This window comes from Littorina saxatilis, linkage group LG6, assembly GCF_037325665.1.
Source record: "Littorina saxatilis isolate snail1 linkage group LG6, US_GU_Lsax_2.0, whole genome shotgun sequence".
Classification (NCBI taxonomy): Eukaryota; Metazoa; Mollusca; class Gastropoda; order Littorinimorpha; family Littorinidae; genus Littorina; species Littorina saxatilis.
In genome coordinates, this window is record NC_090250.1 from 19812197 (window position 1) to 19833066 (window position 20870).

The 20870-nt window shown below is 45.9% G+C and overlaps 2 protein-coding genes across 4 annotated transcripts in view; both read left to right on the forward strand.

The window, feature by feature from the left end:
* Positions 1-20505, forward strand: part of LOC138968684 (protein WWC2-like) — a 60091-nt gene extending 39586 nt beyond the window's left edge. For 2 of the 3 annotated variants that reach the window (XM_070341283.1, XM_070341284.1), the window contains exons 18-25: positions 592-689; positions 1958-2212; positions 6809-6904; positions 7673-7841; positions 8226-8299; positions 8915-8938; positions 17572-17699; positions 18567-20505. In XM_070341283.1, coding sequence (XP_070197384.1) covers positions 592-689; positions 1958-2212; positions 6809-6904; positions 7673-7841; positions 8226-8299; positions 8915-8938; positions 17572-17699; positions 18567-18693 — 971 coding nt within the window. In that variant the 3' untranslated portion in view covers positions 18694-20505. The remainder of the gene's footprint in view (positions 1-591; positions 690-1957; positions 2213-6808; positions 6905-7672; positions 7842-8225; positions 8300-8914; positions 8939-17571; positions 17700-18566) is intronic. The other variant, XM_070341286.1, reaches the window with a different exon arrangement.
* LOC138968680 (uncharacterized) lies at positions 3305-6355 on the forward strand. Its single transcript, XM_070341280.1, has 2 exons — positions 3305-3844; positions 4796-6355. Exons 1-2 carry the CDS (start codon positions 3803-3805, stop codon positions 5738-5740), a joined length of 987 nt encoding a protein of 328 aa, XP_070197381.1. The 5' UTR covers positions 3305-3802; the 3' UTR covers positions 5741-6355.
* Positions 20506-20870: the final 365 nt, after the last annotated feature.

The window sequence follows — 20870 nt, forward strand, 5'->3', positions numbered from 1 at the left end:
ATGATGATGATGATGATCGGTGACTACAACTATGACGACAGTAATGATAATCACAGTGATGACGATGATGATGATCGATGACTACACTTATGACGACAGTAATGATAATCACAGTGACGATGATGATGATCGATGACTACAACTATGACGACAGTAATGATAATCACAGTGATGACGATGATGATGATCGATGACTACAACTATGACGACAGTAATGATAATCACAGTGATGACGATGATGATGATCAATGACTACACTTATGACGACAGTAATGATAATCACAGTGACGACGATGATGATGATCGATGACTACGACGATGACAAAAGTTATGACAATCACAGTGATGACTACCACAATCACATTGATGGTGATGATCGATGACTACAACTATGACGACAATAATAACAATCACAGTGATGACGATGATGATGATCGATGACTAGGACGACGACAACAGTAATGGCTGACAACAGTAATGACAATCACAGTGAGAACTACCACAATCACAGTGATGAGGGTGACGATGATGGATGACTACGATGACGGCAACAATGACATTGATGAGGGTGATGATAATGATGACTTGCAGGTCCAGGAGACATGGAGAGCCACGACTTCGACTCTGCGCTGTCCAGTCAGGATCGCAACAACGAGGACGGGGACGAGATGGAGGAGGAGGATGAGAAGGTTGGTTGCACATACCAACAGTCACAATCTTAAACAGATGAGGCAGAGCGTTATTTTCAGATCTGATAAACAAAGGGAAGTAAACGCTCTAAATACAAGGGATGGGACTTTTCCGCGGATTTCCGCGGACACAACTTACGAATTCCGCTGGAGTAATCTATTTTTCCGCGTCATCACAGTATCTATAACTTGTTGACTGAATGATATGGAAAGAAGTGAAGATGGAACAGAACACTGGAGGCTTGAGAGTTAAATTGTGCTGACTGAAAACTCCTGATAACTAATAGTAATTTTGAGCTGCAATGCATTGGGGCGTCACTTGGATCATAGTATTGCCAGTATTGGATTATGGATACATGGTTCATTACGTAAGTATGCACCATTACAATGTTACCGTGGTTGTGTGAAAGTGTGTTTTTTGTTTGGTTGGGTGTTTTTTTTGGGGGGAAGTGTGGAGAACGTCTTTTTTACCCGATCCAAACGAGTTGAATTTTAGTCTCAGAATGCACCAGATTGCACAGATTTTAATGTACCATTTAAAAAAAAATCGGGGGTGCATGCCCCCCAACCCCCCAAGAAAAAAAGTGATTTCCTCTTTTTTCATCACAAGAGAGTCCCACCCCTGAAATGCATACAACATGTACAATAGAGTAAGTAAGAGTTACCAATCTCCTGGCACGTGAGAGAAATGATTTTAGTCCACGTCACAGTTGGAGCCACGTGCTTCAGGAGGGCATACAAACAGCAGTGAAGTATAGCGCAGATTGGACTTGTCACATGGTCTTCAGCTAAAGATGTTGATGTATAGTTTCACCTGACTTGTGCACAGAAGGACCTTTTTTTTTAAAGCATAGGTTAGAGACCAGATGCTATGTTATGCAACAAGTAACTGAATTATTTTTTGAATGACAAGATAGTTAGTAGCCTTATCCTGTTAAAGTTATCTCAACGTGACTTTGTTTTAAGAGTAGGTTAGAGATCAGATGCAACACTAAGCACCGTATAACTACATTATTTATTTAAAGCATAGGTTAGAGACCAGATGCTATGTTATGCAACAAGTAACTGAATTATTTTTTGAATGACAAGATGGTTAGTAGCCTTATCCTGTTAAAGTTATCTCAATGTGACTTTGTTTTAAGAGTAGGTTAGAGATCAGATGCAACACTAAGCACCGTAGAACTACATTATTTATTGAATCACAAGATAGTTGGTTGCCTTATCCTGTGAAAGTTATCTCAAGCCTTTCTTACACTTCTCCGCTTCAGGATTACACCGAGATGATTCAGGAGGTTCTGGACGAGCTGGCCCAGTCGGTGGACAACTTTTACTACGATGATCACTACACAGAGTCGGATGACTCGCCGCACATCAAGACGTGTGACGCTGAGACCAACACGGAGGGGGAGTACGGCCACTTGGAGAAGAAGCGACGATCGCACCACAGCGTGCGCAACAGCACCATCCGTCGCTCACAGACCTTCTCCCCTGCCTGCCACCACCCAGCCGGCTATGTTTGCAAGGTGGGTTTTTAGTCCTTGTTGCATAATACCGTACTTTGGTGTCGGGTTTTTTTTTATTACAAAGGGCTACCAATAGACTATTTTAGAAAATACACTGAACACAAAAAGTTAAGGAGTTTTTAAGGTATTGCCTAAGTGCTTAACAGCACCATCCGTTGCTCACAGACATTCTCCCCTGCCTGCCACTATGGCGCCGGCTATGTCTGCTAGGTGGAATTTCACTCCTTGTTGAAAACTACCGTTTTGTCAATAATTAAACGTTCTAACAACATACCTTTCTTGTTTTTTGATACGGAAGTTTGGGGTATTATTTTGGATTTCAAAGGGCTACCATTAGACAATTTCTGGAAATACACCAAACACTAAAAGTTAAGGATATCTTTTTCAGTGGTATAGCCCAAATACTTGTGACAGGGGAGGCTACCGCTCCTTTCACAGCAGACTCTGCACCCGAGTTGTTGGCCTTTAAGTCAACACCGGTTGATTGTGGAATTCTGTTTGTGATGGGGTCTGGTGGTTTCCGATTGTCTGTATGTTCATGGAAACCTTCGGGTTTGCATAACAGTTTTTATAGGGCTAAGAAATTGGCCCTAAAATTTTCAATCCTGTTTGATTGCACTTCGCCTCCCGGGGTGATCGTAGTGTTTCAGCACTCGGTTACATACTTAACAGCAGTGTTTTGGTCGACGTGGTGAAGGACCAGTGACGTCACACCTGAATATTGTGAAAATCCAATATACCAATTTTTGAGCATACTGCTTGCCATCACGGTGCCGGCTATGTCTGCGAATTCAGAAAATAACTCTCATTGGGTGTGTAGGGGTTGTGGAAGACTAAATACCCTTGCTTTTACTGGGACAAACATTGGAGGGGCCAATCACTAGCGATGGATGTGTCGGAAACACATAGACAGGAGCATGTGTTAGGGAGGCTCACGCTCTCCGCGGCCCCGGCAGTCAAGCAGAGAGAACAAAGAGCTGTTTTCAACTCAAAATTGTGCTCATTTGAAAATTTATTAGAAACAAATAAAGTATGAATGCTCTTGAGTATAGTCATCTTAGTACACTCATCTAAGTTTGATGTGCAAAAAATGTGTTAACATAGTTGTATTTGGATGTGTAAAATGCCCCAAAGCGTCGCGCGCGTGCGTCGGACTTAGCCGCTGGCTCGCTGTGCAGCGATTTGGCCCCAAGCCACGGCTTTGTTCTAAATCGGTCCCAAAACAACCCGTTTTTGGTTGGTTCGCGTTTGCAAACTATAAATAATTCACCAATGAAACTTGGCACAAGTAACGATCTCCCCTTTGTTTACGTCATATCAAGCGTTGAACCAATGGGAAGCACTGTAGCATATCACACACGAACCATCTTCAAACGAAGAGCTCACAGTTGTTCCATTCATCGTTCAAAGTTCAACGCATCGCTATTGATCGTCAACATCTTGAATTTTCTTGTGCCAAAGTTTCTCATTTGTAATCGGAGCGGTTTTTTAACGCGAGCGTTTTCAAGACGAGAATTTGAGCGTCGAATCGCACTCCTGACAAAGCCGAGTGGAGACTGAGTTGCTGTGTTCCAAGCTGCAGAATGTGTAATGGCGGGCGAGTCAACTAACTGCTGTGGGGGCGTCGAGTGGGTATGTATTTGATCTGAACTGTTTCTCTGTCGAAATATGCATTAGTTTTAAATGAAAATCAAATTATAACTAAGTTCTAGTGTTTCAAGCTATCGAAGGTTAAATTGTGTTTGTAAATCGGCTTAGATGCAACATATTCGATTTTGATGTGGAGATCATCATCCCCGGTATTTGGGCGATACCACTGTCGGACAATCCCGAGGTTTCGCTGATCGAGCTGTGTTTTGTTTTTTAAAGTAAGCTTAAGTAAACGCATCCTGAATCTCATTAAACATAAGATTGATGAGATATTTACAATAAATCTGTAAATTTGATATTTTCTTCTGGATGGTAACAAATCTAATGGATCAGAGTGGCACTTCAGGAATGAAACGTGTCATATCACAATAGCTACTGAGCACTGTACCAGTTTTGTTTGCTGAATACCCGGGTACGTAGAAGAATAAGTTTGCTGAATATGAATCATGACTGCAGATGATTTAAATTGTTGTTGTTACTATTGGTAAATAAGGGATCAACTCCTGTTCTTTTTGGGATACTACCATACAGCTGGAGACACTGCTACATGTAGTGTATTTGTTGTTTTAGTGATTTTTCACTACCTATTTTATTCATGTTTTTATTACTTAGTTAGTGGAAGAATCTTTTGTAATGTATGTTTGATGGTGTATGCTTTTAATTTAGCGTTGTTGACTATGAATGTAGATGTAAATGCTTGTATAACTGTGTTTTCATTTTAAATGTGTCAAGCACAAAGAGCATAATTGTAAAGTTATGATGTTGCGCTATATAAATGCTCATTTATTATTATTATTATTATTATTACATCTTTTCACTGTCGTATGTGAATTAATTAGAAAGAAAGACAAAATGTTTTGTTTCTATTAATATTTTTTAGGCTTGAATATATAGTTGTTTTATGTTTTACATGTATGTTCTTTTGTTTTTCAGATTGTTTGCATCCCTGATCAGAAGGCTGTTGGAACCAAGTTTTCACTTGTACCTGGAACCTCTCTTCTCAGCGGCTGCTTAACAACTGAATCAGGACCACTGGGGGAGAATGCTGGCACACTGCGAGACATCACAAATGGGGACTTCATCTCTCTCACGCTCTCGGCTGAGAATGTGGAGAAGTGTGGCAAAGTTACTCTTCCGGACGACTCCTGTCTTAGTCGCTACTTCGAAGTTCTTCACTTCTGGCTGATGAAGTTCACCACTCAGGCGTTCAACTCCAGGTCTCCAACTTCCGTGCAAGCAAAGTGTGGGCGTGTGAAAAAGGTTTACGTCAAGCTTGTGAGTAACTACAACAGACGACCGACTGAAAAGAACTGCTCGGCCTTGTTTGACTTTTTGTGTCAGCCTTTCGTGTGGAAACTTGACGTCTTGTCAAAATGCATCTCTGAACAAGATGGAATAGTGGCTGTTCCAGAGAAGCCAGCCCCTGCGGCCCCTTCAACCATCCCTGCTCCTTGTGCCGTCGACGTGCCGGAGAGTGACTGTGAGATTGTTCTTCGTCAAGGCAAGACTTTATTCGACAGGGATTTGGTGAGCTGCAATATCGAAAAAGAGTTGCTTGCCTACCGACTTGACAGACAGCTTAGATTGAACAGTTTTCTGGAAGAAAAGATTGAGGAACTGTCATCTTTTATGTCAAAGGACAGCAAGGGAATTCTAAAAGAGAGGAAACTGCTGGAGAAAAAGACTCTAGCACTCGAAACCAAGGTGAAGTTCCTGAGAGATAAGATTAAAAGTAAAACTCTCAAACAAGGAACTGTTGACAGGAAAGTTCACGAGAAGATAGTTGCAGGACTAGTGCAGAAGAGTAAGGTGCTCACCAAAGATTTCAACCATCTGAGTCTTCAGTTTGAGGCCGGCGAGAATGAAAACGAGCTGTGATTAAGCTGCACATACAGTACTGTATGTTATTGAAAGTTCTAATGTACTTCATGATGGAGGTGTTATCCTTTTGTGATTTAAAAAAAAAGTTATGCACTGGTTGTGCTGCTAAATTGAGTTGACAGATCTGCCGTTTGATTTTTTTAAACTTTTTTTTTTTTTAATTTTTTTTAAGACTTATTTGGTTACTTTATTCTTTTAGTTTGGTCCATATAACAAATAGTATCCTTGTGACTTGCCGTTGATGTCTCTGCTTTGAACAAACTTTTTATTTTTAATGGTTTTTGAAAGAATTTTTATGTGACGTAATATTTACTTTTTCATTATTCTAACTAAAATTGATATTTTTCCCCATCAAATCTGATTGAATATGTCTTAACTATGAAGAGCAGCTAATTTCCTTTAATTTGATATATTATAAGTTTATATTAGGTGAATAAATCATGTTAAAGTGAAGATCTGCATATCTGAGAAATAAGAGTATTCAGAAGATGTCGGCCATTTTTTAATTTGGCTAAATTGACTTCATTAACTACTTTTTTCGCAAATAATTTCTATATACATGCGTTTTAACATTCAATAAGTACAATTAATAAAACAGTGGATGAAAAAGAACTTTTTTTGTGTTTAGTGCTCTGCACAACTTTTTCTAAGGTGGTCTGGGGTTGGTGTGATGGACATTTTCCCCGACTTTGGTGCTTCCTAACTAAATTTCCAATAGAGCTACATCCCTAAAATTTTCGGATCCCATAGACAATATTATATTAAGCATATCTACAAAATTTCAGAAGAATAAAGACATAATTCGTTGATTTATGAATGGCCAAAGTTATGGAAAAAACGTTAAAAATGAAAATGGCCGCCGGGCCTCCCTACATGTGTGCATTACTAGTTTTCAGATTTTTTAAACATGTCCTTGGTTCTGTGCCTAAAACTAGGACAACTTTGTGAGGAGCCGCACAAAAGCTTCTGCTGTTTGTTAGCCCATTCGACCAACAAGAATGTACCTTTTCTGGGGCGTAAATTGTGTGCTCAGCTCCAATTATACCTGTGTTTCTTTGCGTGCAGTTGAATCGTAGTGACAGTGACAGCTCCATGCCGCTGTACAAGCGAGGTCCATTCCAGAGAAATACCCTGGAGCGCAAAAGTCTCAGGTGGAAGAAAGTGAGTTGTTGTCTCCCTTCAATTGTCATCGCTTCTGTGAACATTTTACATTGAATTATTGTCCAAAAATGAATATATTTTGGAGGGTTTTGGTGGTTTTTTTGGGGGAAGGGGGGGGGGCAGTAAAATGTATGTTTTTCTTTATATGCATCTATCGAGCAGCTACAGCTTTGTGGCAAAGAGAATTGGTGTGTTTTTGTCTGTGTCTGTATGTATATGTGGGTCTAATCAGAGTGTGTGCACAGTGTCAACTAATTCACAGCTAAGTATTGTACAAAAAAACTATGATGGAAAGTTATCTAGCCATACAAGCCCTCATCAGTGAATATTCCTCCGAAAGCGTCGTATGGCTGCCTAAATGGCGGGGTAAAAACAGTCATGCATGTACATGTAAAAACCCACTCATGCAAAAAACGCGAGTGTACATGGGAGTTTCAGCCCATAAACGCAAAAGAAGAAGAATCGGTGAATATACCTTGACAAGACGTATCTTGAGAACCCACACTGTGTAGTTAGATGAAACAAAAAGGTATCACCATACTTGTTGCAGGCCAACGGTTTGATGATGGGCGTTCACGGCTCGTGGATTTATTTTTATGTGGGCCCCCTATTTGTTTCTAGGTTGACCAGTGCTAAATTGAAAAATTAATTTGTGAGCCAAAGACTTAAATGTTTTCCATGTTTTGAAAATAGGAAAAACCAACTTGCAGCCCTAAAAAGAATTATGCTATTGAGATGAAACAAAAAGGTATCACCATTGCGTTGCAGGCCAACGGGTTGATGGTTGGCGGGTCCGGCACGGCACGTTTACCTGTGCGAACGTCCTTGGACCTGGAACTCGACCTTCAGGCCTTCCACACACGACTGCAGTGCATGAGCGACGAGATCACTCGCTTGCAACAGCTCAAGCAGCAGTTGGAGCAGGCAAAGAAAAGAGGTAGGGGACACTTTGTTCTTCCTTCATTCTTGTCTAATAGAATGAGCTTTAGCAACTTTATGAAGTATTGCTTGTTTAAAATCCCCAAATAGACAGACTCCCAACGTTCCAAACTCCAGAATCAAAAAACGAAAAGGGCAAATGAGTTTCATTATTTTTATCATAAGTGTTTGTCTCTCTCTCTACTGAAAAGACCACTGGATTGACGCACTAGTAAATGTGACATTTTGTTTTGTCAATACTTAAACGTTCCAATAACCTACAATTCTTGTTTTTTTGATCGAGAAAGGTTAGTTATTTGAACATTTAATTTTTGACAAAACAAGACATTCACAATATCAGTTTTTTCTTGCTGACAAAGATGACGTGTTTCTATTCAAATAGGAGAAGCTGAGCTTCCCGGCTGGCTGGTTGAGAATGAACAGTTCAACCATATCCTGGCTGAAGCAGAAAAACTGGTAAGCAGAACGTCATTCTCTGTCATTTGTCTTTCTGTTTGGTTGTGTTTAGTGCGTTTTATGTATACTGGTTCTGGTATGTATCCACATATGATTATACTTTGAAAGATAAAATGATCCACACATTTTGTTGTTGTTGATTGAAACCTTGCTTGTGTCAAATAATGCAAAGGGGCAGTATGTGATTTGCCCATGATAGAGACGGGCGCTATAGCCTAGTGGATAAGACGCGGACCTCACGTTTTGAAGGTTGAGTGTTGGAATCGCCCACGTACTTATGTGCAGACCTGCTAGTGCTGGTGCCTTATCCCCCTTTGTGTGTACACTCAAGCATACGACCAAGTACACAGGGAAAAGATCCTATAATCCATGAGTTCCTTAGGTTATAGAAACATAGAAAATACCAAGCATGCATCTCCTTAAAACAGTACACATACAAACCCACTCGTGGAAAAACATGGGTGTACTTGAGAGTTTTAGCCCATGAGCGCAGAAGAAGAAAAAGAAGCCTACAAAAATGTGTAAACTTGAACAAAAACTTCTGAAAACTGGAAAGAGAAAGTTAGACACAAATTCTTTTGAACAAAATTGATCAGAGTGTTGTTTTGCTCTCAGGTTTTACAACACCAACACAAAGACGTAAGGCAGTTGTGGCATGTGTGTGACTGTTAGTTATAAGAGCATGGTGACTGCTAGTGAAACAAGGTTCAGTCGTTCTTTTCTGTCTTGTTTGGTTTCTTCAAGTTTTTAATGGCATGATTTGCAATTTCCATTTTCTTTTTCTTTTTCTTTTTAGTTCTTGTACATTTTGAAAAAAAATCTCCTTGTATCTACAGGCATGGGAATTGACCGCAGAACGGCGGATTTCCGCCGAATTTTATTTTTGTTCCGCCGAAAAAGCAAAAGTGTCCGCCGAAAAAATAAAGGGGGGAGGCACACTAAAAAAAGCACCGGTTACTTTTGCCTTTGCGCAAAAGCCCGTGAAAACTTTCCGTACTTTTTTCACGCACTGCTACCGCCCGCCTCAGTTACTTGAACTTTTATGTTTGAAAGTAAACCAGATTGCACAGATTGTGTTACAAGTTACATTTTCCTGTTTTTCTCAACAGATCAATTTTTTAACAAATTTAAAACATATATGTACATATATATTTTTTTTCTTAAAAAAAGCAAAAATTGGTACTAAAAACTCTGATTCTAAAAACAGAATTTAATAGCAAACTTGGAGCTCAGATGGCACCAGATTGCACCATTTGGGTTCTTTGGAGAATTTTTTTCCGGGGGAGCATGCCCCCGGACCCCCCTAGTAAGGCTAGGCGCTTTGCGCCGTCGACTTGCGTCTTCAGTTATAAATTTTCAGCCTTTTGTACAATTTTCAATTCCCATGCCTGTTTCTAATTTGCACTGCAGATTTATTTCTTTTTGATTTGAACAAATTGTTTTCCATTTTTGTACTGTAAATTAAATTACATATTCTTACTCCGAGTCACATAATAGCATTGACGCAGTCGAGATGCTAGGTTAACTGAAAACGCTATCCCGTCTATAGTCTAAGGGAAGCAACCCAAGCTAAAAAAGTAGCAAGCTTGCTACCCTGGGTTGCCTCCCGTAGCGTGTCACGCCACAGATCTCGTACCCAGTACGAGACACCCTCATTCGACATCTTTCAGCCAGAGAGACAGGTCGTGCTTGATTTCGCTCCTAGGCTGTTGTTTGCTGTCTGCTTGACACCCACCAGCCTCGGCTCCCCGTCTGCTCATAGCTGTTTCTAGCGGTGAGATTGTTCCATTTTGTTGTTGTTTGCATTGCCATTCTGCTGAGAATTTTCTCGTCCGCGGACTTGTGAATTTTGCTCGGTAGTTTGTTGCCGTGGCCGCCATTTTGGTCGCCATTTTGGTCGCCATTTTTCGCTTACACGTGGTGTTTTTTGCTGGTTAGTTTGGGTCCGTGCTCGGACTTTTAGCGTCGACCAGTAGCACTATTACCTGCTTGTAACTTGTACCTTGTGCTAGTTTATTCTGCTGAAGTTTTACGTCCTAGAGACTTGTGTATTTTCAGTAGTTTGTTTTTCTCGCGTGAGAGCATGTCTGATAGTGAGAAAAAGCGAGCGGCTAAGGCCGAGGGTAAGGGCAAAGGCCCTGGCAAACCTAAGTCCTCGGCTTCTACTTCTTCGGCTAGGAACCCCACGTTTCTGACCCGAAGACTAACTTCGTTTTTTCGGTGCCCATTTCGGCGCCGGAGGAAACTTCGTCTGGCTCGCGTGCGGCGGGCTTGACCGCTACCACGTCCGTTTCAACCCCGGTACCTGTGCCGGAGGCTGGCACTCTTGTGGCTAGCCTTTTGTCCTCTTTGATTCCAGAAATTCGGACTCTCGTGCGTACAGAGATGGCGCGGACGGACCCTGTTTCCAGCTCTGCCTCCCTCCCGGGGGTGTGCGACCCTCGGTCGTTGGCTTCCTGTGTTCCTGTTGTTTCCGGATCACCTGTCCAGCCTGCAGGCGTTTCTCTTCTCGGCCGGCGCTCGGTGACTCCCGCTTGCGGGAGTGCACCTGAGCAGGTCCCTTTTGGGATACGGTCGCCGCAAGGTATGTGCTCGCAGCAGCCGTCCGCGGCAGCTGCACTTCCAGTTCCTGGAAGTAGTGGTTCACTGGACAGCGGACAGACCATGGTCCCTGCCGGTTTGAGCTACGACTTACGTAAGCAGTCGCTCGCGGCAGCTTCCCTTCCGGCTCCGGCCGGAAGTAGTGGTTCATTGGACAGCGGACAGACCATGGTCCCTGCCGGTGTGCGCTACGAATTACGTAAGCAGTCGCTCGCGGCAGCTTCCCTTCCGGCTCCGGCCGGAAGTAGTGGTTCACTGGACAGCGGACAGACCATGGTCCCTGCCGGTTTGAGCTACGAACTACTTAAGCAGTCGTTTGCGGCAGCTTCTCTTCCGGCTCAGGCCGGAAGTGTTGGTTCACTGGTATGCGGACAGACCATGGTCCCTTCCGGTTTGAGCTTTGCCCAGTTTCAGCAGCCGTTTCCGGCAGCTGCCCTCCCTGCCTTGGCGGGAAGTGTGGGTCCAGCCGGTCGTGCACAGTCCTCTGTCACTTCCGGTTCCGGCCTAGGGCTCCCGGGTTGTAGCTGGCAGACTCCACAGCCATGGCATAGCTATGCGGTGGCGTCTGCTCTTACAGCTCCTCCCGGTTCTTCCGGTTCGGTTCACGCTGCGTCCGTTGGGATGCCGGTGGATTTCGAATTCGGTCGTTCTCCTGGGCATTCGGGCTTTCAGCCTCTGTTGGGTCAGCAGCAGCCACCCACTCCGGTGGTGACTGCTAGCTCCTCCCTTCAGCTGCCTTCGGTTGCTGGCGTTTCTCACCCTCCTCTTGGCCAGGGTATGAGTTTCGTTGATGACCAACAGGAGGGGCGTTTGGCTTCCGGCCTGTCCTCGCAGCGTCATTTGTCGGGTTCCTTGGGCTATGAGCCATCCCCTTCATGTGGCGCTTCGGACCTTGGGTCTGTGGACGAGGAGCAGCTGCCTTCGGCGGCTCCGGCCAGCTTCAGGGTGGCGCTTGAAGCTGCCGCGGAAGTCACTTCGCGTTATTTCCCGGAAGGGGCTTCGTCTTCGGCCGCGCCTTTGGCGTTGGGTCCGTCGGCGATGGCTGACTTCCGGGGGGCGAAGGAGGAGGACAGCTACTTCCGGTTCGAAGAATCACCGTCAGTAGCTTTCCAGCTTTCTCGTTTGTTCGCCAAGCCCGCTCCTGCCGGCAGCGGGTTGCCTCCAGCAGCAGTTCCGCTTCTGGTGCCGTATGGCACAGCTCCGGAGCATGCTTTGCCTTACCTGGCTGCTGCGACACAGGCAGACTTCTTCGTGCCCTTGGCGGGTCAAAGGAAGTTGCCTTGGCCTAAGGCTTCACGGAACCTTCTTTCGTCCTTTGCTCTGCCGCGTGCACCGCTTCCGGTCACGCCGGCATTGCTCCCTCTTTTGACGAAGCCTTTGCAGAAGGATTCCGTTCTCCCTCTTTCGGAGCGGTCTCTCATGTCCTCTGAGGAGGTGGGAAGGCAGCTCTTGGAACTCAGTTCCATTTCGGAGACTATCCTGCGGGCTCTTTCACGTGCTCTTACGGAGTCTTTAGCTCCCTTTACCTTGAGTAAGGAGCAAGATTCGGAGGACATATCCACACTCCTCTCCACGCTGGCAAGGGTGAACGAGGAACAGATGAGATTGTCCTCTCTGCAGTACGTACACTTTGTCTCGTGCAGAAGGGACTTGTTTCTCGCCCACTCCCAGTTCTCTGAGGAGTCGACGAAAAACACTCTCAGATCGTCGCCCTTGGTGGATGGTGCTCTCTTCGGCAACCTGGCCCCTGATGCCAGGAAGCAGGAGATTGACACCAACAGAGAACAGCAGTTCTCTTCTTTTGCGCTTCAGTCCCTGAAGCAGCCCAAGCAGGCTGCTCCTCAGCGGGCTCAGCACAAACAGGCTAAGACCTCTGCTCAGGCACATCCTGCTTCCTGGAAGAGATCTAGTGCCCCTTCCCGCGGGTCGGGCAAGAGATCTGCTTCGAGGAGGGGTAGGGGCTCTTCCAGTGGAAAGCCCCACCCCCAATGAAGCGTTCCCGGCTTCACGCCCCCCCCCGCCCTCCACCTTGGTGATGGCGGGGGGCCTTGCTCGGGCACTTCCACATTGGCTGGCCGTCATACGCAGCCGATGGTTAGTGGGTGTCGTGAAGTCGGGATTCCGCTTGCTGTGGCTGGGGGACAAGGCCCCTCTTACCAGGTGTCCTCCAGCCTTCAAGCCCCCCTTCTCACAGGAGGCAAGGGCCGTCCTCCAGTCGGAGGTTGCCTCACTGATAGAGAAGGGCGCGGTGGAAGCGGTCTCGGACCACAGCTCCCCGGGGTTTTATGGACGGCTTTTCGCGGTCCCCAAAGCTTCGGGAGCTTGGCGTCCTGTCTTGGATCTTTCGTTTCTCAACAAGTTTCTGAGAACGATTCGATTCAAGATGGAGACTCCTGCCTCGGTTCGGGACGCTCTCCGCCCAGGAGACTGGGTGACCTCGATAGACTTGACGGATGCGTACTTCCATATTCTGGTGCATCCCGCCGACCGGAAATGGCTCCGTTTCCGGTGGGCCAGTCAAGTCTACCAGTTCCGCGCACTTCCTTTTGGGCTGTCCCTTGCCCCATGGATCTTTACCATGGTGGTGAGGCAGCTCTGCGCGCTGGTGAGGTCACAGGGAGTGCGGCTGCGAGCATACCTCGACGACTGGCTCATCATGGGCCAGAGCGAGGCTCTCTGCAGGCAGCACACTCTCTTGGTTCTCCGGGAGGCCAGCTTGCTGGGATTCTCGGTCAACCAGACGAAGTCAGAGCTCGTGCCGTCTCAGTCATTCACTTACCTGGGGATGACGTTCAATACGGTCACCTGGACTGTCCAGCCTTCGCAGAAGCGGGTGGACAAGCTCCAGGCTCTCATCCGCTCTACTTCGCTTCTCCTGAGGGCTCCCCTTCGGACTTTGGCCTCCATCCTGGGGCAGATGGAGTCCATGGCCCTTCTGGTTCCACTAGGGAGAGTTCACAAACGCCCGCTTCAGCACGCGCTGAAGCCGTTGGTGGACTCTCCTTGTGTGGATTGGAACACTCTGGTTCCCCTTGGGGATTGGTTCCAGGCTGCAACCCTCCCGTGGCTGGACTCCGGATGGGTATGCAGGGGGGTTCCCATTGTTTCCCCCCCTCCCAACATGGACCTGTTCACAGACGCGTCCTTGCTGGGTTGGGGGGCTCACACGGACCGGCTCACGGCCCCCGGACTGTGGTCTGCGGAACAGAGCACATGGCACATCAACTCGCTGGAGTTGGAGGCCGTGTTCCTTGCTCTGGTCGCGTTCCTCCCTTCCCTGGCAGCCAAACGCGTGCGTCTGTTCACAGACAATACGACAGTGGCTGCCTACGTGAACAAGCAGGGAGGTTCGCGGTCCCCCACTCTCTCCCGCAGAACGTGCGAGATCCTCTCCTGGTGCTCCCAGCGGGGGATCTCTCTCTCAGCGCGTTACCTGCCAGGGAGCCTCAACACACTGGCGGACGCGCTCAGCCGCTCCGACAGGGTGTTGCAGGCGGAATGGACCATCACGCATGGTGCCCTTCTCCGCCTTTGGGCTGTGGCCCCGAAGCCTGTGGTGGATCTCTTCGCCACCAGATTCTCCAGGCGCCTTCCGGTGTTTGTCTCCCCCTTCCCCGATCCGGAAGCGTGGGGGACCAACGCTTTGGACATCCCCTGGACAGGGCTGGAGGCTTACGCCTTCCCGCCCTTCCAGCTGCTCAGCCAAGTCCTCAGGAAGGCGGAATTGGAGAGGCCGTCTCTGCTTCTGGTCACCCCTCTGTGGCCGTCTCAGCCCTGGTTTCCGGACCTGCTGAGACTCGCACACGGCCCTCCAATTCCTCTCTCTCTGGTACCAGGCGAACTCGTTCAGCCTCGCACCGGAGTTCCTCACGGGCACCCGCAGTCTCTCAATCTTCACGCGTGGAGACTGTGAGGTCCGCTCTCAGGCGGTCTGGGGCTTCCGACCGCACTTTGGAGTTGGTGCAGCGCTCACATAGGGCCTCCACCTCCTCAGTGTATTCATCGCATTGGCGTGCCTGGGTCACCTGGTGTCAGGCTCATGGGCTGAACCCGGTGGCTCCTCGTACTATGCACGTAGCCAACCACTTAGCGGATTTGTCTTCCCAGGGGGCTTCTTCCTCCTCTCTGAAGGTTCGCAGGTCGGCGATCGCCTCGACTCTTAAACAGATTGGGCATACCATCAATGTTAGCGGAGTCGTTGCTGGGGTTATTAAGGGCGCGTCTTTGCAGGACGTTAAGCGCTCTTCTCTGCCCAAGTGGGATCTTTTCCTTGTCCTCGAGTTCTTGCGCTCGACGGACTTCGAGCCGCTGGAGGGCTCTAGCCTCGCGAACCTTACTCGTAAGGCTCTGTTCTTGCTACTTCTGGCTTCGGCCCGCAGAGGTAGCGAGATACACGCTCTTTCAGGCAGTCCGCAGGACATTGGCCGAGAGCGTGACGGCTCCTTGTCTTTGCATTTCCGGGAGGCCTTTCTGGCCAAAAATCAGACACCGGATCAGCCTTCTCCCTGTGTCCTTGTGAGGCCCCTGTCTCATATTGTGGCGCATGATGACCCAGACATGGTCAATTGCCCGGTTAGGGCCCTAGAGGCCTATTTAACCCGCACTCAGCCCATCCGGTCAAGCTCCCAGAAGCTCCTCTTTATTTCCTTGAATACGTCCATGGACAGAGATATCACGAGGACTACCTTGGCCAGGTGGGTGTCGGCTCTCATAAAACAAGCTTATGTGTGGAGTCTGGCACAAAAGGGGGGGGGCTCAGCCTGCCTTCCCTCTCGAGTCGGCTAGAATGCACGAGTCCCGGGCATGGGCATCGTCTTTGGCTGTTTTGAGGTCACGAAGACTTGACGACGTCCTGCGCACAGCATACTGGCGTTCAGACGACGTCTTCATCTCGTTCTACTTGAGAGACATCGCCGCGGTCTGCCGCGACGGCTCAAGGGCCCTCCCTGCACTGGTGGCAGCGGGGCAATGCCTCTCCAGATCATAACAGTGAGTTTGAAATTTTTTACTTCTTACCCACCACCTTGTTGGAGTTATCTGCTATTATGTGACTCGGAGTAAGAATATGTAATTTAATCGAAAATTTTTAATTAAATTTTCATTTGATTAATATACTTACCCGAGTCACATAGGTAAGTCCCTCCCACCTTCCCCGCTTGTAGTTTCTTTGGATTCTAGAAGTCGAATGAGGGTGTCTCGTACTGGGTACGAGATCTGTGGCGTGACACGCTACGGGAGGCAACCCAGGGTAGCAAGCTTGCTACTTTTTTAGCTTGGGTTGCTTCCCTTAGACTATAGACGGGATAGCGTTTTCAGTTAACCTAGCATCTCGACTGCGTCAATGCTATTATGTGACTCGGGTAAGTATATTAATCAAATGAAAATTTAATTAAAAATTTTCGATTATTTGCTCTTTGTATATTCAACGGTTCTTGCTATTTTCATTTTTGTCTCTACTACATTACATGTTGTATGAGCATTCCCTCTTCTTGTTTTGGTAGTATTTTTGTTTGTTTGTTAGTTGTTTTTTGTATGTGTGTATGATTTCTGTGCATGTTTCCCCTGTAATGATGAATGAAACCTCTCTTAATTTTCACTGATTTTGGTTGTCTTTTTTAAAACTTTTTGGCTGTTCTACCTTCCATCAGGATGGCATTGTTGTTAGGTACAGTGACACTGAATGTGTTCGTGTTTGTATTATATGCGGTAGTGTTACATGGAAAAAGCATGTGAAAGTGGAGGGGAAATAACCACTTCACAAAGCATGCATGGCTCTTAGTGCTTCCCCCTGAAAGTTTTGTGCAGCGTTGTTTAATAACACTTTTGGCAGACATTTTTTACAAGTTTATGTTACATATATTTATCATAGTCAAGAGACGCCCAATGCTTATCTACTGAATATTTTTCTCTTTAGTTTGTAGGAATTCATTCAGGTTGACTGCTGTTTTTGTTTAAACTGAAGTATCATGCATACTGTGGTCCATCTCTGGCATTGGCACACAATGCTAGAAATAAGCAGTAATTGTAAAGTACACCAACTGACGGGCGCTGTGGCGGGGTGGTAAGACGTCGGCCTCTTAATCGGAAGGTCGAGGGTTCGAATCCCGGCCGCGGCAGCCTGGTGGGTTAAGTGTGGAGATTTTTCCGATCTCCCAGGTCAACTTATGTGCAGACCTGCTAGTGGCTTATCCCCTTTCGTGTGTACACGCAAGCACAAGACCAAGTAAGCACAGAAAAGATCCTGTAATCCATGTCAGAGTTCGGTGGGTTATAGAAACACGAAAATACCCAGCATGCTTCCTCCGAAAGCGGCGTATGGCTGCCTAAATGGCGAGGTAAAAACGGTCATACACGTAAAAATCCACTCGTGCAAAAACATGCGTGTACGTGGGAGTTTCAGCCCACGAACGCAGAAAAAGAAGAAGAAGTACACCAACTGAACTGACGAATTGTAGTCTACCACACTAACTTTCATGGACAAAATATCAAATTCCACTTACAGTTGTGTATTATATTGTTTATCTTTAACATCTGAATAAATAAATAAATAAATGGCAAAAAGCAGTGTAGAATCCATTTTTCTTCCAAGTCTAAGCAACTTGCACAGTCCGGTACAGATTATTAATTCGTAAAGCAAAGGTTAGACACACAGGTATACAATTTATTTGCAGCATCAGTCGGATCGCAGAGTCTACGTCTCCAAGCAAGACAGGCGGGCCGAACACCTGATGAAGAAGGTGGCGCGAGACGTCCAACGTATGAGGCAGGGGTCAACGAACTCTCGGGCCAGGTCTTTCAGGTAAGCACTCCCAAAGACTTTTAAATGTTGATGGAGGTGCAATCATAATTTTGTTCGAATCGACAGCTTGGATCGCACAACTCTTGGGCCAGATCTTTCAGGTAAGCACTCCCAAAGACTTTTAAATGTTGATGGAGGTGCACTCATAATTTTGTTCAGATGTACTGCTTGGATCGCAGCTTGTAAGATTTTGGTAGGCCTGGGTGTTACTTTTGGCTGTGAAAAAAAATTTCTGTGGGAGTGTATTTCAAGCAAGTTATCCTGCCGAGGCTGTTCATTGGGACGCATCCCCATGTGCACATACACACACACACACACACACACACACACACACACACACACACACACACACACATGTCAGGGGCGGATCAGTTCGTTTTATGGGGGGGGGGGGGTTTCCAAAAGTATATTGTGAAGATATGGGTGTGAAGGCGCAAAGCTTGCTAGGGGGGTCCTGGGGCATGCCCCCCCGGAAAATTTTGAAAAAAAGGATGCAAAATGGTGCAATCAGGTGCTTTTTGAGGATCATTACCAGTTTCAGGCAGCAGATTTTGTCCCTGATTAATACCCCAAAAATTGAAACTCAACCCAAAAAAACACATAAAAATATTTTTATTTTTTGGCTGGGGGGGGGGGGGTTCCGGAAACCCCAGAAACCCCCCCCCCCCCCCCCCCCCCCCTCGTCCGCCCCTGCATGTACTTACACATGCATGCACACACGCGTGACAAAGAAAAAAGTTTTCTTGCTTGCCATGAAACCTGCACAAAAAATGTATGGCCGTTTTAAGGTTGTTGATGGAAGAGCATCTTTTTACATTCAGTAATTTTTTTCTTTACTGAAAATGAAGAAAAGGTGGTGTTTTTCAGGGAAAAGATGGCCTTTTTCACCAACGTCAACATCAGCGTGCCAGTGGTTCCACGAGAGAACGCCGAGAGAGAAGATCGAGCGGCAGAGGACTTCTTCCATGACAATCGTGTTGGGGAAGAAGTGTGAAGAGATGTGATCGCTCAAGCGTAGCAGTGTTTCTCGTCGGCTGCTGTGGAGGTCTTGTTGTAAGCTGAAGCAGCAGAGGAATGAAAAAGAGAGGTCAGGCCAGGGATACAAGCGGCCGCACATGAGTCATCAAGTGTCTGTAACCTCTGCAGGCAGGAAGGAAGAACACACACTGGAGCTCAAGACTGGAACAGTGGCTGTGTTTCATGGCAGTGTTGGTTACAATCAACTGTTTGACTGCAGATGTTGCAGAAATTGTTGGTTAGGATTGAACAGTTTGGCTGAAAAGTTTGAAGAGATGGCAGAAATTGTTGGTTATGATGGAAAAGTTTGGCTGAAAGGTTGAAGAAATTGTTGGTTAAGATCAGCAGTTTCAATGACAGGTTGAAGAGATGGCAGAAATTGTTGGTTATGATTTAAAACCAAGTTTGGCTGAAGTGTCGGGAGAACTTGTTGTTTTACATTGTTGGTTATATCAACAGTTAGGTTGAAAGGTTGAAGAAATGGCAGAAATTGTTGGTTATGATTAAGCAGTTTGGCCAAAGAGTTGGGAGAATCTGTTGTTTATGATTGTTGGTTATAATCAACAGTTAGACCGAAATGTTGAAGAGGTGGCAAAATTGCCAGTTATGGTTGAAGAGTTTGGAGAAATTGTTGGTTATGATCAGCAGTTGGACTGAAATGTGGAAGAGTCTGAAGACAGTATTCGTCATAATCAGCAGGGTGACTGAAGTGTTGAAGAGTTAGAGGTGCTGGTTATTATATTATATTATAATATAATCAGCAGCTGAACTGTTTAAGATTATGGAAAAAAATACCTGTACGTTATAATCAAGAGTTTGACTGGAGCGTTGAAAAGTTTGAAGAAAATTATGGTTTTAAATTTAATCAGTGGCGATAATGTTGAAGAATTGAAGAGAAAAAAATGTTGCTTATAACCTGCATTTTGAAGAAATTGTTGGGTTGCAATCAGCAGTTTATCTAAATCGTTGAACATTTTTAAGGAAATGTTGGTGACGATCAGCAGTTTGCTTGAAGAAGGGCTAGATGATGAAAACGACTTGATCAGGGTTGTATTCTGGTCAAAGAATTCCAGTCAAATTATCAGGTTCAGTAGTGGCATCCCTGGTCTGGGTGATGTACGCATTCACACCAAAAATATTTGACTGAAAAATGTGTACAAGGGTATTCTGGATGGTGTGCTGTCCTGATCGCCTTTTCCACTTTCTTTTTTAACCCTTTTTATTTCTTTAATAATGGGTTAGTAACTCAGTAAAGAATGAAAAATAGCCAAGAGCTCTTCCAGAACTTATACTTGTTACTGGAGGAAAGTTATTGTTGTTGACAGAATGTCTGAACAAATCAAAACCAGCATCAAAGACTTGGACATGCCTGAAAAGGTGTATGCCATAACCTGGGGCATGCTTCCTTTTGCCTCATAGAAATATATGTTCTGTGTGTGATGGTATGAATGTATGTGAGTGTGTGTGTGTGCGTGTGCGTCCATGTGTGTGTGCGTGTGTGTGTGTGTGTGTGTGTGTACTTGCTTCCAATGGCATGTAATGCTTCCCAGGATATACAAAGCATTGTGTTTCTGTGTGTGTGCATGGTGGAAATGGTAGGGTTGAGAGGCAGAGAGAGAGAGTCCTGGTATACTTAATATTGCCATAGATATTTTTCAAAATGATGAGCTGTATAATGTATTTACTGCGAGCGTGTCACACTATGCATATAAATACTGGAAAGAAATGTGTGAGCGCGAGTCACATGATGCATATAAATAAAGAACATTAAGAAACTAACAGACACATATTTATACTAGATGATTACCCGCTTCGCCGGGAAGAAGTAGAGCCGAATACCCGGCCGTCGCCGGAGACCCGGCTTTGCCGGGTGTACGCCGGCATCGCCGGCGCACGAAGGAAGGGAGATCTAAAAATAGTAACGTGCAGTGACCTTCTAAATAACGGGAATATCGATTGACGCCGGCGCACGAAAGAAGGGAGATCTAAAAATAGTAACGTGCAGTGAAAAACGAAAATCGGTTCAGCGCTGCGCGCTGAGAGCACGTGTTGAAATATCTCATCGATCAGGTTGTGTCCGGGGTCTCTGTCAATAAGCCCACCAAATTTGAAGCAGATCCATCGAGAACTTTGGCCGTGCATGGCGATCAATCA

Excerpts from the sequence above, each read along its gene's own strand:
- LOC138968680 (XM_070341280.1), top strand. The coding sequence starts at position 3,803 with ATGGCGGGCGAGTCAACTAACTGCTGTGGGGGCGTCGAGTGG. Across the intron at positions 3,845-4,795 it reads GCTGTGGGGGCGTCGAGTGG|ATTGTTTGCATCCCTGATCA; the intron begins GTATGTATTTGA and ends TTTGTTTTTCAG.